The sequence below is a fragment of the Oryctolagus cuniculus genome, chromosome 11 (assembly GCF_051225735.1).
Source record: "Oryctolagus cuniculus isolate XC-2025 breed Fujian yellow rabbit chromosome 11, ASM5122573v1, whole genome shotgun sequence".
NCBI classification, from domain to species: Eukaryota; Metazoa; Chordata; class Mammalia; order Lagomorpha; family Leporidae; genus Oryctolagus; species Oryctolagus cuniculus.
This window is the reverse complement of record NC_142877.1, coordinates 66,496,136-66,509,903: the sequence shown is the minus strand read 5'-3', so window position 1 is coordinate 66,509,903 and position 13,768 is coordinate 66,496,136. Positions and strand designations below refer to the sequence as shown.

General features: G+C 40.3%; 1 protein-coding gene across 1 annotated transcript in view; it reads left to right on the top strand.

Annotated features, from left to right (window-relative positions):
- Nucleotides 1-13,768, top strand: part of C11H12orf56 (chromosome 11 C12orf56 homolog) — a 97,740-nt gene that overhangs the window by 66,293 nt on the left and 17,679 nt on the right. The window contains exons 6-8 of the mRNA XM_008256734.5: nucleotides 8,422-8,566; nucleotides 11,017-11,123; nucleotides 11,976-12,065. Of these exons, the coding sequence (XP_008254956.2) occupies nucleotides 8,422-8,566; nucleotides 11,017-11,123; nucleotides 11,976-12,065 (342 nt within the window). The remainder of the gene's footprint in view (nucleotides 1-8,421; nucleotides 8,567-11,016; nucleotides 11,124-11,975; nucleotides 12,066-13,768) is intronic.

Sequence of the window (13,768 nt, the reverse complement as noted above, 5' to 3'; positions counted from 1 at the left end):
AAGGGTGTTTTAAGATGTTTATATAAAAATGGAATTTAAACATGTTTATTGTAGTCAACAAATTATGTAACCTGTGCATCAATTTTTCATTAAATACATTTCCATGAATTTTTAAAGATCCCTTATATAAATCTTAGTATGTTTCTTACTTAAAACAGTTCTTTGCACATCATAAGCACTTGGTGAGTTAATGTCATTGATCTTTTAAAATTTTTTAGAAAACTTTTATTTAATAAATTTCAAAAGTACAACTTTTGGATTATAGCAGTTACCAAGTAAGTCATAGGCGAGTTTTGAGAGGCTTATGATAGTATGATAGTGAAGTTTGGATGGGTCAAGTAAATGAGTTAAGACTAAGTTAATTTTAAAAGACGCATTTTTGTTTCCCACTAAAAGGGGGGATTGAAAACTCCAAGTTTTCAGAAGAATTCTAGTTCTGAGGCAAAAAATATATCAAATGAATCTGAAATAGAATCCTAGAAAAAGAGGTCCTAACTAAAGAGATTTAGCTATCCACGTGAAGAGGCTCCTGTGGGGAGCAACCCGGACTGGACTGAGTTACTGGAATTAAGACTTATTCTATGCATCTGCTCTCCCACAATATGGCGCTGGGAGAGGAGAAAACAGCTTCTACGCAGCTGCCTCTTGCCAACTTGAGTGATGACCTCCAGGAGCTGATCCTGCTCCTGATTGGAGGAGAGCAGCGTACTCGGCGTGTGGGCAGCCGAGTTAGGATTGGCGGAAGAGGACCATAAAGGAGGAGAGAGACAACATGCACCAGGAACATCTATCTGAAGGAACACCTGTGCAGCCCCCGAGAGAGCCGGCCGGCGGTGTGCCGCTCCCCTGCGGAAGTGGGGAAAGTGGCTAGGGGGAATCGCCCTTCCACTGAGGTGGAAGGGACGGCAGCCAACCCGGGAAGAACCAGCAGCAAACCCGGGGAGGGCCGAGCAGACAAAAGAACAGCGCAGGGTCCTGTGTCGTTCCTCCACGAAGAGGGGGAGCGACAGGCTCCCATTTGACAAAGGTGGGACAACTCGAACATCAGAATAAATAAGGAGTGAGGTGTTTGAGCACAATGAATATATAAAAATTCAGAGGTGTGTAGCAGTGCCTCATAGAAAGAAGTCACTCCCTGTCCCACCATCTTCAGAAGAAATAGGAGATACTGAACATTGGAAGAAACTTAGGGCACCAATCCCTTACTCTGTAAAAATAGCAAACAGATGGAAAGAATCATCCTGCCTTTTCTGCATGAATTGTAACCTGTTCAGGATGAGCAAGGTGTCCCAAGTGATGAGGGTAAATTCCATTTTACAGAATTCTTGCTAATGAATACAAGAGGCTTAGTATTAGAACATTACCATTTTGCAGCATCTAATGAATAAAGATATTCATGCACCTGTTCTCAGTGTCTGAAAGCATTAGCTGGAAAGGCAAAGTGAAACTTCAAAACAGAGGGATCATGTTGTAACTGACTAAATCCTTTGATCAGAAATAGTGTCACTTAAGTGAGACAACCAGACTTTTTTGTGCCTCATTATATTTGCTTTAATATGGAATAGTATCACTGATGGAGTGCTTTTATTAAAACAGTTAAAAATGAGTCTGATTTAAAAGTGTGAGTGCCAGGGCTGCTGCTGTGGTGTAGTGGGGTAAAGCTGCAGCCTGCCGTGCCGGCATCCCATATGGGTGCCAGTTTGAGTCCCGGCTGCTCCACTTCCAATCCAGCTGTCTGCTATGGTCTGGGAAAGCAGTAGAAGATGGCCCAAATCCTACGGCCCCTGCACCAGAGTGGGAGACCTGGAAGAAGCTCCTGGCTCCTAGCTTTGGATTGGCGAAGCTCCGGCCATTGTGGCCAATTGAGGAGTGAACCAGAGGATGGAAGATCTCTCTTTCTCTCTCTCTGCCTCTCCTTCTCTCTCTGTGTAACTCTGACTTTCAAGTAAAATAAATAAATATTAAAAAAAAGAAATATTGTCTTTAAAAAAAAGTGTGAGTGCCTTATAAGAATAGGAATTTTTTTTTTAATTTATTTGACAGGTAGAGTTATAGACAGTGAGAGAGGGAGACAAAGAGAAAGGTCTTCCTTCTGCTGGTTAACTCCCCAAATAGCCGCCACGACCGGAACTGCGCCGATCAGGAGCCAGGTGCCTCCTCCTGGTCTCCCATGCGGGTGCAGGGCCTAAGCACTTGGGCCATCCTCCACTGCCCTCCCGGGCCACAGCAGAGAGCTGGACTGGAAGAGGAGCAACCGGGACTAGAACCTGGTGCCCACATGGGATGCCGGCGATGCAGGCGGAGGATTAACCAAGTGAGCCACAGCACTGGCCCCGAAAAGAGCCTTTATTACAAAGCTAATTCCTGAAGGCAGCATACGTATTTAAAATGCACTGAAGGATATATTGGTACACAACAAATGATCTCTGCCTACAAGGCACCTTCAATTTCGAAGGAAACAAATACAAATTAGACTCTCATTTAATATAGGAAAAGATTTTCCAGCTGGAAAGCATGATGTAAATGTAGAGTACTATTTATATTAAATGTCTGAAAAATGAAAAAAATACAGGAAAAATAGAACATCATTTAATAAGAATCCTTCTTGCAACATTATTTTGGTAAATTTATGTCTTCTAGTTGATGAAAATATAGAGTATCTGTTACTATTAATATAAATTTCCCTCATATTCCTAAACTGAATAATGTAGTCTTCTGGCACTAGACTTTTTCTTATTTGGGCAAATGAAGTTTGTCACTTATATAAAAGCAAATATTCCTTAAGTGTCCAAAGAAATCATAATTTTGATAACTTAACTGTAATAGTAATATAGAATGACTGATCTAACTTGAATTTATTGTGCATATGAAACCTCAATTTATATATGAATTAATTTTAGTATAAAAGACTAGTGTGCAATTTCCAATGAAAAATGTTTAGGCTTTAAGAAATTAGTTTGACTTTATCATCTTTTATCATTGATGGCAAAGGATTAAAAGCAGTTTGTCTCTCTTATAGATCTTAGCAAATTGCTGACACCTCAGGGGGAAAACTGGAAAATCAATTAAATCAATTTTGAATAATTCTTTTTTTTTTTTTTTTGTATTTGTTTTTTTTTTTTTTTTAAACTTTTATTTAATGTATATAATTTTCCAAAGTACGACTTATGGATTACAATGGCTTCCCCCCCATACCGTCCCTCCCACCCACAACCCTCCCCTTTCCCACTCCCTCTCCCCTTCCATTCACATCAAGATTCATTTTTGATTATCTTAATATACAGAAGATCAGCTTAGTATACATTAAGTATGGATTTCAACAGTTTGCTCCCACACAGAAACATAAAGTGAAAAATAATAGATGATTTTTTTTAAATGATGATGAAATCAGAGCAGACCTATTGTCATGTTTAATCCCAGAGAGAGTCAAGTTGGGAATTGATAATTTCTTTTTTTCTTTTCTTTTTTTTTTTTTTTTACAGAAGATCAGTTTAGTATGCATTAAGTAAAGATTTCAACAGTTTGCACCCCCATAGAAACACAAAGTGAAATATATTGTTTGAGTACTCGTTATAGCATTAAATCTCAATGCACAGCACATTAAGGATAGAGATCCTACATGAGGAGTAAGTGCACAGTGACTCCTGTTGTTGACTTTACCAATTGACACTCCTGTCTATGGCATCAGTAATAATTCTGTTGACATTGTATTTTACCTGAGCTTTTGTTTTTCTAAGCTTATTTATTTGTGAAAACTATATTTTTTGCTGTTTTTAAGAATTCTCAAAGAGTAGAGGGATTTTATAGTTTTTTAAAAATGAAATGTGTTAGAGATTAGAAGTGGGTATATACGAAGCACAACCTGCTTTATTCCTTTTTTGAGAATGTTTATTAAACATTTACTGTATGCTAAGTGGATACATTAACTAATTATGGAAACAGCAAGCGCCACAGACATACAGTCATCACCTGCATTACAGATGAGGAAATGGAGGCACAGAAAGACTATGCAGTTTGCCCACGGTAATTACTTAGCCATGTTGGGACAGGTCTAGGATCCTGCCTCAGCCCTCATGCTCATAATCATTTTGTTCTTCTACCTCAGTGACTGCTATTGCTGATTTCCTGATGATTTTTCCTCCAGCATCTCTATTAAAAGGGACCATTTTCTCAGAAAATCTTAATTTTGGTATCAGCAAGAAGGCTTATTGATTGGAGAGAGGAAAACATTTTAGATATATATATATATTTTAAATAAAGAGGGGAGGTAGTGGGTAAGATCCAGCATTCCAGGGGCTGACATTGTGGCACAGTGGGTTAAGCTGCCAGTTGCATTGCTGGCATCCCATTTCCATGTGCTGGTTTGAGTCCTGCCTGCTCCGCATCTGCTTCTAATCCAGCTCCCTGCTAATGTTCCTGGGAAGGCAGCAGGTGATGGCCCTGGTATTTGGGCCTCTGCCACCATGTGGGAAACAAGGATAGAGTTCCTGGATCCTGGCTTGGGTTTGGCCCAGCCCTGGCTGTTGCAGGCATTTGGGGAGTCAACCAGCAGATAGAGGATGGATCTCTCTCTCTGCCTTTGTACATACACACAAATTTTTTTTGAAGAAAAAAGGCCCAACATTCTATGTAGCAGTTCTGGGATAAATGGCTAGTATCACAGGTTTCTAGAGCAGGTAGCAAAAGTGTTTTTAGTTCATGCTAGAAATTCTAAGATTCGGGGCCAGCGCCGTGGCTCACTTGGTTAATCCTCCGCCTGCGGCGCCTGCATCCCATATGGGCGCCAGGTTCTAGTCCCAGTTGCTCCTCTTCCAGTCCAGCTCTCTGCTATGGCCTGGAAAAGCAGAAGATGGCCCAAGTGCTTGGGCCCCTGCACCCACATGGGAGACCAGGAGGAAGCACCTGGCTCCTGGCTTCGGATCAGTGTAGCGCTGGCTGTAGTGGCCATTTGGGGGGTGAACCAGTGGAAGGAAGACCTTTCTCTCTGTCTCTCTCTCTCTCACTGTCTAACTCTATCTGTCAAATAAATTAAAAAAAAAAATTCTAAGATTCCATCAGCCTGTGCAGATGTGAAATATTCTTCCCACTGTATTTTGCTCCTTGACTTTCTGAATCACTAATTGTATGAGCCTTGACAGGTTAGATGACCCCTCTAACATCCTACAAATTGTGATAATAATTCCCAGCTCAGATCCCTCAGTGGGAGCAAACTCAGTGGATGATCTCATCTATGAAAAGTACCAAGGGCAGGACCTGCCACATGGTCAGTGCCCAGTGAAATGCAAGTTATTATTGAGCACTGTGGGGCATACAGACAATATTTAACTCAATAATTTTTCAAGTTGATAAAAATCAGCTAACTGGCCAGGATGCATACACAAATAACCACAGTGAGGTGAAGTAGAATTAGTGTGAAATTAGAAGTATGAAAAACTGCAGTGGGAGAGGGGTCACCTTTGTTGGTGGAATTAGGGAAAGATCTAAGGAGGTGTCAGTTTTTTCATTTAAGCCAGTGTTCTCTGAAGTGTGGGATGCACGTGGATCAATGATAGGAGATGATTTCAGGTAGTGCTTTGACCTAGCATGAAATAACTGAATTGCACAGTGGAAAAATGTACCTTTTTCCAGCTAGTCTGATCTCATCAGGGAGAACTTCTCAGCTTGGTGTCAATAGGGACAGCTCTAACCCACACTCACCTGCCTTGTAGTCAGAGAGAGCAGCCCTCAGGCTCAGAATATGGAGCAGCTCCTGACAATTTGTGTTACTTTCATGCTGTTTTTATAGTTACCTGCTATGCCAAGTGATGCGAAGTTTTCTTTGTAAACATACTTAAAATTTTTTTAAAGATTTTATTTATTTATTTATTTATTTGAGAGGTAGAGTTACAGACAGTGAGAGGGAGAGACAGAGAGAAAGGTCTTCCTTCCGTTGGTTCACCCCTCAAATGGTCGCTATAGCCGGAGCTACGCTGATCCGAAGCCAGGAGCCAGGTGCTTCTCCTGGTCTCCCACGCGGGTGCAGGTGCCCAAGCACTTGGGCCATCCTCCACTGCCTTCCCGGACCACAGCAGAGAGCTGGACTAGAAGAGGAGCAAACAGGACAGAATCTGGCATCCATATGGGATGCTGGCACCGCAGGCGGAGGATTAGCCAAGTGAGCCACAGCGCCGACCCCTTAAAATTTTTTTTTTTTTTGAAAGGCAGAGAGAGCAAGCTAGCTACCATTCACTGGTTCAGACCCCAAATGCTGAGGATCCTGGAACTCAATTTAAGTTTTCAAGTTTTCCAGGTGGATGGTAAGAACCCAAGTACTTGAGCCATCACTTGTTGCCTCCCAGGATGCCCATTAGCAGGAAGCTGGATTGAAGTGGAGGTGGGAATTAAACCTCAGCACTCCAATGTGAGATGTGAGTGCCCTAATGGCATCTTAACACCAATGTAATATATTCTGTAGCAGAAAAATGAGTTGATTGAAAGAAAACACATTAAGCTAGTGTTACATATGTGTCATGGATGATGGTAAATGGTATTGGCTAAATTCTGAAAAAGGGACAGTTTACTAGGGACTGTGAGTATTCCTAGTATGGTACAACTTGAGTAAAGGGACATGGGCAAAAATGTATTTGAGAGTAATAAACAGGCCCATTTTAGGGGAGCAAGTTTCTTTTTTTTCTTTTCAACTTTTATTTTAAATATAAATTTCCAAAATACAACTTTTGAATTACAGCAGGTTTCCCCCCCATAACCTCCCGCCCACCCACAACCATCCCATCTCCCACCCCATTCTTCATCATGATTCATTTTCAATTACCTTTATACAGAAGATCAACTTAGTATATACTAAGTAAAGATTTCAACAGACTACACCCACACAGACACACAAAGTATAGAGTACTGTTTGAGTAGTAGTTTTACCATTAATTCTCATAGTGTACAAAGTACAGCACATTAAGGGCAGAGGTCCTACATGGGGAGCAGGTGCACAGTGACTCCTGTTGTTGACTTAACAATTTGACACTCTTATTTATGATGTCAGTAATCACTTGAGGCTCTTGTCATTAGCCACCAAGGCTATGGAAGCCTCTTGAGTTCACCAACTCTGATCTTATTTAGACAGGGCCATAAGCAAAGTGGAAGTTCTCTCCTCCCTTCAGAGAAAGGTACCTCCTTCTTTGATGGCCCGTTCTTTCCACTGGGATCTCACTCACAGAGATCTTTCATTTAGGTCATTTTTTTTTTTTTTTGCCACAATGTCTTGGCTTTCCATGCCTGAGAAACTTTCATGGGCTTTTTAGCCAGATCCAAATGCCTTAAGGGCTGATTCTGAGGCCAGAGTGCTGTTTAGGGCTTTTGCCATTCTGTGAGTCTACTATGTATCCTGCTTCCCATGTAGGATCATTCTCTCCTTTTTAATTCTATAAATTATTTGCAGACACTGGTCCCATCCATGCAATCCCCTTGACACTCAATTCCATCCCCCCAATCAACCATGAACCTAAACTGATCACTCCAACAAGTAAGATGGCATTGGTACACGCCACCTTGATGGGATTGAATTGGAATCCCCTGGCACATCTGTAGCTCTACCATTAGGGGTAAGTCCGAGTGAGTGTGTGCTGAACTGTACATCTCCTCCCTCTCTTATTCCCACTCCCACATTCAACAGGGATCACTTTTCAGTCAAATTTAAATGACTAAGAATAATTGTGTGTTAATCAAAGAGTTAAACCAATGGTGTTAAGCAGAACAAAAAAACACCAAAAAGAATAAAATAGAAAGTTGTTCCTCAACAGTCAGGACAAGGGCTGATCAAGTCATTGTTTCTCACAGTGTCCATTTCACTTCAACAGGTTTCCTTTTAAGTGCTCAGTTAGTTGTCACTGATCAGGGAGAACATATGATATTTGTCCCTTTGGGACTGGCTTATCTCACTCAGCATGATGTTTTCCAGATTCCTTCATTTTGTTGCAAATGGCCAGATTTCATTTTTTACTGCTGTATAGTATTCTATAGAGTATATATCCCATAATTTCTTTATCCAGTCTTCTGTTGATGGGCATTTAGGTTTATTCCATGTCTTAGCTATTGTGAATTGAGCTTCAATAAACAGTGAGGTGCAGACAGTTCTTTTATTTGCCAATTTAATTTCCTTTGAGTAAATTCCAAGGAGTGTGATGGCTGGGCCATGTGGTAGGGCTATATTCAGGTTTCCGAGGAATCTCCAAACTGTCTTCCATAGCGGTTTTACCAGTTTGCATTTGGGGAGCAAGTTTCACTACTGATGAGTAAAGGCTGAAAGTACAAAACTATATTAAAATTACGTTGCTAACAAAGTTGTACGAATCTGTCAATAATTGTTGGTATTCCTAACCTGCTGTTTCTTATAATTTTCTCATGGAAAAATTTCTCACACTTCTGTAGATCTGAGGAGAAAATTAAGCACTTCAGTCAACTTCAATCTGAACTTTTTCTTAAAGACAATACTCTGAGCAAGATACTTTGTTTAATTATGGAGCTTAAAGCAGCAGCCCGGAAAAACTTCATCCTGAAAAAGCTCTTCTGGAAAGTAAGTGTTTTCTTTTATTTTTAACCTTTGCTAATTGTTTCACCTGTTTATTAAATTCAGGCATAAATTAAAATATAAAAATGTCTTTTATGCTGATGCTGTATTTTAAAAGGATGATTAATTCTTTAAAGATTTGGTTATTTGTAATTACATTTTTTGAAAGATTTTATTTATTTATTTGAAAGGAAGTGTTACAGAGAGAAGGAGAGACAGACAGAATGGTCTTCCATTCGCTGGTTCACTCTGCGGATGGCCACAATAGCTGGACCTGAGCCAATCCGAAGCCAGGAGCCAGAAGCTTCTACCAGGTCTCCCACTCTGGTGCAGGGGCCATAGGACTTGGGCCATCTTCTGCTATTTTCCCAGACCATAGCAGAGAGCTGGATCGGAAGAGGAGCAGCTGGGACTTGAACTAGTGCCCATATGGGATTCTGGTGCCAGAGGTGGAGGCTAAGCCATTACACCACAATGCTGGCCCACTGATTAAGTTTAGTACAGCCACACCTTAGCACCTGCAAATTTGTGGTGTTATCAAAAATGTGCACTGGGGTGGTAGGGAGGGGTTGATAGCAAAATAGTAGCCCCTTGGTTGGGTTAGTAGAGTCACAGAATATCAAGGTAAGAGGGGAAACTTTTGGCGTGCGAGATGCACATATCGGTATAGACGGTGAGATGGGAAAGTAGATTTCATGAAGTTGTTCAGTGCAGCTTCCCGTATAACACAAATAATTTTTACAACTGACTTACAAGTGTAAGACTGATATTTTATAAAGTACGACCCCTGGGAAGTCAAGGCAACCTAGTTCTCACTTAGTAAGTGACAGACTTCATTTTCAGTTTCAGGCGAGGGCATTAAGGAGCTCAAGTGAACTGCCCATTGGGGCAACTATAGTTCACAGTAAATTATATCCTATATAAAAAATTCAAGGAGGAGCTGGCAGGCTCTAAACAAAAAGAAAAGGAAATGCCAAAACAAATGGTGTGGTGCTAATGAGGCCCAGGTGAGGAGGTGAGCCTTGCCTAGGGCTGAGTTCATGTTGATGTTTCTCTGTTGAATCCTAATTCTGGCCAGTGGCCTCATTTATAGCTACTACCATTTTATTTATTTATTTATTTATTTGCTGAGGAGAGAGAAAAAGTGCTCCCTTATCTGCTCCCTCAAATGCCCACAAGGTCAGGGCTGGGCCAAGCTGAACCAAGGAGCTTGGAACTCAGTCTAGGTTTCCCATGTGGCTGGCAGGGACCCTAGTCCCTGAGCCACCATGTGCTGCCTCCCAGAGTGTGCATTAGCAGGAAGCTGAAATTAGGAGTTGAGCTAGAACTCAACCCAAGCCATATCATTATGGAATGTGACCATCCCAACTGGCATCTTAACTGCCAGGCCAAACACCCACCCTGCAGCCACACTTCACTGAGCAGTGCAGAAGTACACAATTTCCCACAGTTCAAGGCAGGTCTCGCTATTTCTTAGATTCTACCTGCTTCACATGTAGGATGATGAGACTAGGCTGACCTGCTATTCCACTTTTCTTGTGCCATAGGTTGTGGCTTAACCCGCTAAGTGACAACACCAGCCCCACTAATTTTTCAGGTTCTAAATAAGCAAAGCACTTTTGACAGTTGCTGGAATATGTCCCACTCCTGCTCCTCTTTCTCTTTCTACACTGTCATCCTCAGTCTCTTCTGGTGGTGTGCCACCTAAATAGAAGCACACAGATAAGTGCCTAAGCAAAGAGTCTTGGTTGTCAATAGTCATCAGAAATCCTGGAGAAACAATGAACAATACAGGAACAGAAAAGCAATTCCATTATATTTCTCATTAGTACCAACTGCCTGATTTCATGGACCAGTGCCTATTATCATGCTCAATTTACTTCATGAGACTGAATAGGAGCACAAATATATTAGTTCCCCAATTCTTAAGTCTGTGTTTATTTAGACTGAAATGGAAATCTGCCTTTCTGCTTCATTGCCAGAAGTATTCACATCGTTTTGCACCATTGTTAAGGGCTATACCATACATGTATCATTGTGTTAGTCAGTATTTTTAAATGCCAGTATTCCTATCCATTATTTTGTTATACCTTAACAAAGCCTAGATTACTTTGGGAAGGCAGGAATTATAGTAACCCTATTTTCCAAAGTGACTGACTTGCCTGATATTGCATACCTATTCCTAGAGGATCTTCAATATTAATAACCAAGCCAGGCTTCAATAACATCGCCCTGGCATCCCTCCCTAGCTCCTTCTCTGTGCTCCACGCTGGCGATCGCCCAGTTCCATGTATACAGTGTGTTGTCAATTTGGGTGATTCTAGTTTTAATGAGAGACATTATTACTCAGTTATCTCACCAAAGAACAAGTCATTTCCTCATACTTTAATGTAAGGATAGCAAGTTCTGACAACTGAACTCTTAATTACCATCTTCTTTTCCATTTGTTTTCACAGACCAGTGACCTTTTCTATTTCCTAGTGAACAAACTTCATGAATATTTGCCAGAGTCTAGGGATAAGAATGCACGTCAAAATAAAAGCCAAAGGGCTGATGAGCTGGTGTAAGTATTAAGTAGGTAATCATAGATCACCCCCCACCAGGGTGTTTAAGAAAAATTGAAGGCACTGGATGACACATATGTGGTATTAATGATTAATGGTGCTGCAAGTTTTGCTTCACATGAATTTTTTAAAATAGCATTCATTTTGTTCTAATTTTAATGGGAGAAATGGATGTCTGGAGGAAAGACACCTCTTCCTGTATTCTGGTTTTTACCTATGAGATTTTAAAATGTATTAATCAATTTAATGTAATTGAGAGAGAACTCCCTTCTGCTAGTTCACTCTGTAAATGCTCGCAACAGCCAGGGCAAGGTCAGGTTGAAGCCAGTAGCGAAGAGCTTACTCCAGATCTCCTACATAGGTGTCAGGGAACCAAGTACGCAAATCATCATTTGCTGCCTCCCAAGGTGTGCGTGAACAAGAAACTGGAATGGGAAGCAGAGCTGGTAATTGAACCCAGCTGCTTGGATACAGGTTTCCTAACTTCTTGGCCAAACACCTGTCCTACTCTTGATGTTTTGGGCCAATTATAACCTATTTGAAAAAAACTCTAAATTTTAAAAAATGCTTTTAAAATAGTGTGTGATTATCCTAAAAACTGTTGAAAAATATATAAAAATATGAAAATGACTTAATCGTGACCATCCAGTTACTTATTCAACAGATAATTTTGAATGTAGCAATCAGAGAGGCACTCAACCAATGTTGGCAGTTTCATGCACAGAATGTCCTGCCTTTGCGTTTTTATATCTATCTGAAAGCATTTCTAGCAAGGTTATCTACATTTGTGGAATTCTGAATATCTAATGAAATCATGCCATTCCCATACTTCTTTTCTGTTTGTTCTCTAGGGTATGCATTGAAATTCTGCAGACCCTAGGACTGATGTTCAGAGAAACAGAAACTGAATCATCACGTCTGAACACACTGGCAGCTAAGAAGTAAAGTGTTTTGGAAAACACTGGGACCTTGTAGTTGGAATCCATTAACTACTCTTGTTGAGTGTCTTTCAAAACTTGAATCGCTCATTTTCTGTTCAATCCCCTTGAAAGTATAATACACTCTTGTCTCTTCACTTCCTTCTGTGATGATCACATTAATTGGCACATGCTGAGTCCTCTCTGCTCCCCTGGATTGTTAAGAGTACAAAGATTTTCTTAGCATAATTTCATCTTTTGTGCTAGTCTGGTGAACTTGAAAAAGACCAAATGGCCCATCCTATATTAAAAGCCAGGAGGTCTCTATTAGAAATTTTCCAGAGTACGCTTATATTTACATAACAGAAAAACTACACTGTAAAGGCAGGAGTTATAAGTAGCCGTACTTACTATGTACAGTCAGGCTTTGTTTAGGGATTGGGACGTGTTCTGAGAAATGTACTGTTAGGCAATTTCATCATTGTGAAAATATGGAGTAAACTTGCACTAGCCTAAATGGCATAACTTCATATATACACACATATAAATACACACAAGGATACTTCTAAAAGCTCATAGAAAAGTTGAATTAAAAGATAAGTTTACTTTGGTACAAAAAGTTTTGGAAATCAATGCATATGAGGGCTCTTTAAAATGTTAAAATGTGGGTTATGAAAAAGCTGTGCATGGATTTCAAAATTATTTGCACTTAAATAAACATTTTAATTCCATTTTCCCACAGACTTTTTTGGTACATAATTGTATGTGCTATGCTTTTATATGACTGACAGCACAGCAATAGACATACATGTGAGTAATGTGTGGTGCTACAGTGTGAGGATGGCTACAGCATCACTAGAGGGTAGGAATTTTTCAGCATCATTGTAATCTTATGAGACCACCATCATATATGCAGTTCTTTGTTGATGAATGTGTCATTATGTGGCACGTGACTGTAATTATGTGACCTCACAGTGAATGACCTGGGGATTTATACACATATTAGATGAGCAGCTGTAATAAAGCCACTCTTAAAATATGTGATCCAAAGAAGACAGAAATTGATAATCTTTCTCATATAACAGTCCAGAGTAGACAGTCAAGCTTTCCCCCACATCCGCCAGCCACCTCCTGTGCCTCTGCCATCTTCTGTCATGCTGTCCTTGTCCGGTGGTTGAGCGGGCTGCTCTTCATGCCTTCATTAGACTGTGGGAAGCACAAAGAGAGGTAGAGGGCAAACACATTTCCTTTTTAATCAAGGCATATAACACTTCTGCTCTGTTCTGTTGGTGAGAACTCAAGAGAGCTAGGAAATATGTCTGTAGTTGGACAGCTATGTGTCTAGCTAAACTTTGGATGGTGATAAGGGCATCTGTCATTACAAGGAAGAATGGAAAAATGTTTAGTGGAGGACAATGGCATCTTTGCTACAGAAAGTTTGTGTTTGCATGCTTTGAATTATCTGCTTGATTTTTAATACGTATTTATACAACTTTGCCCAAAAATCTTAATTTTTTTCTACCCTCATCAATTATTTACCTGAATTCAGAAGGATGAAGACATGAATAATGGAGAAGGATAAGAACTTTTAGTAGCATTTCCCTAGGCTATTTATTAATGTCCTTTAAAGATAAATGTTAATGATGCTGTTCATTTGTGTTTCTTAAGCAACTGGCTATGTGCTAAGGATTATGGGCGTACTATGCTTTATAGCAGAAGTAGGCGAA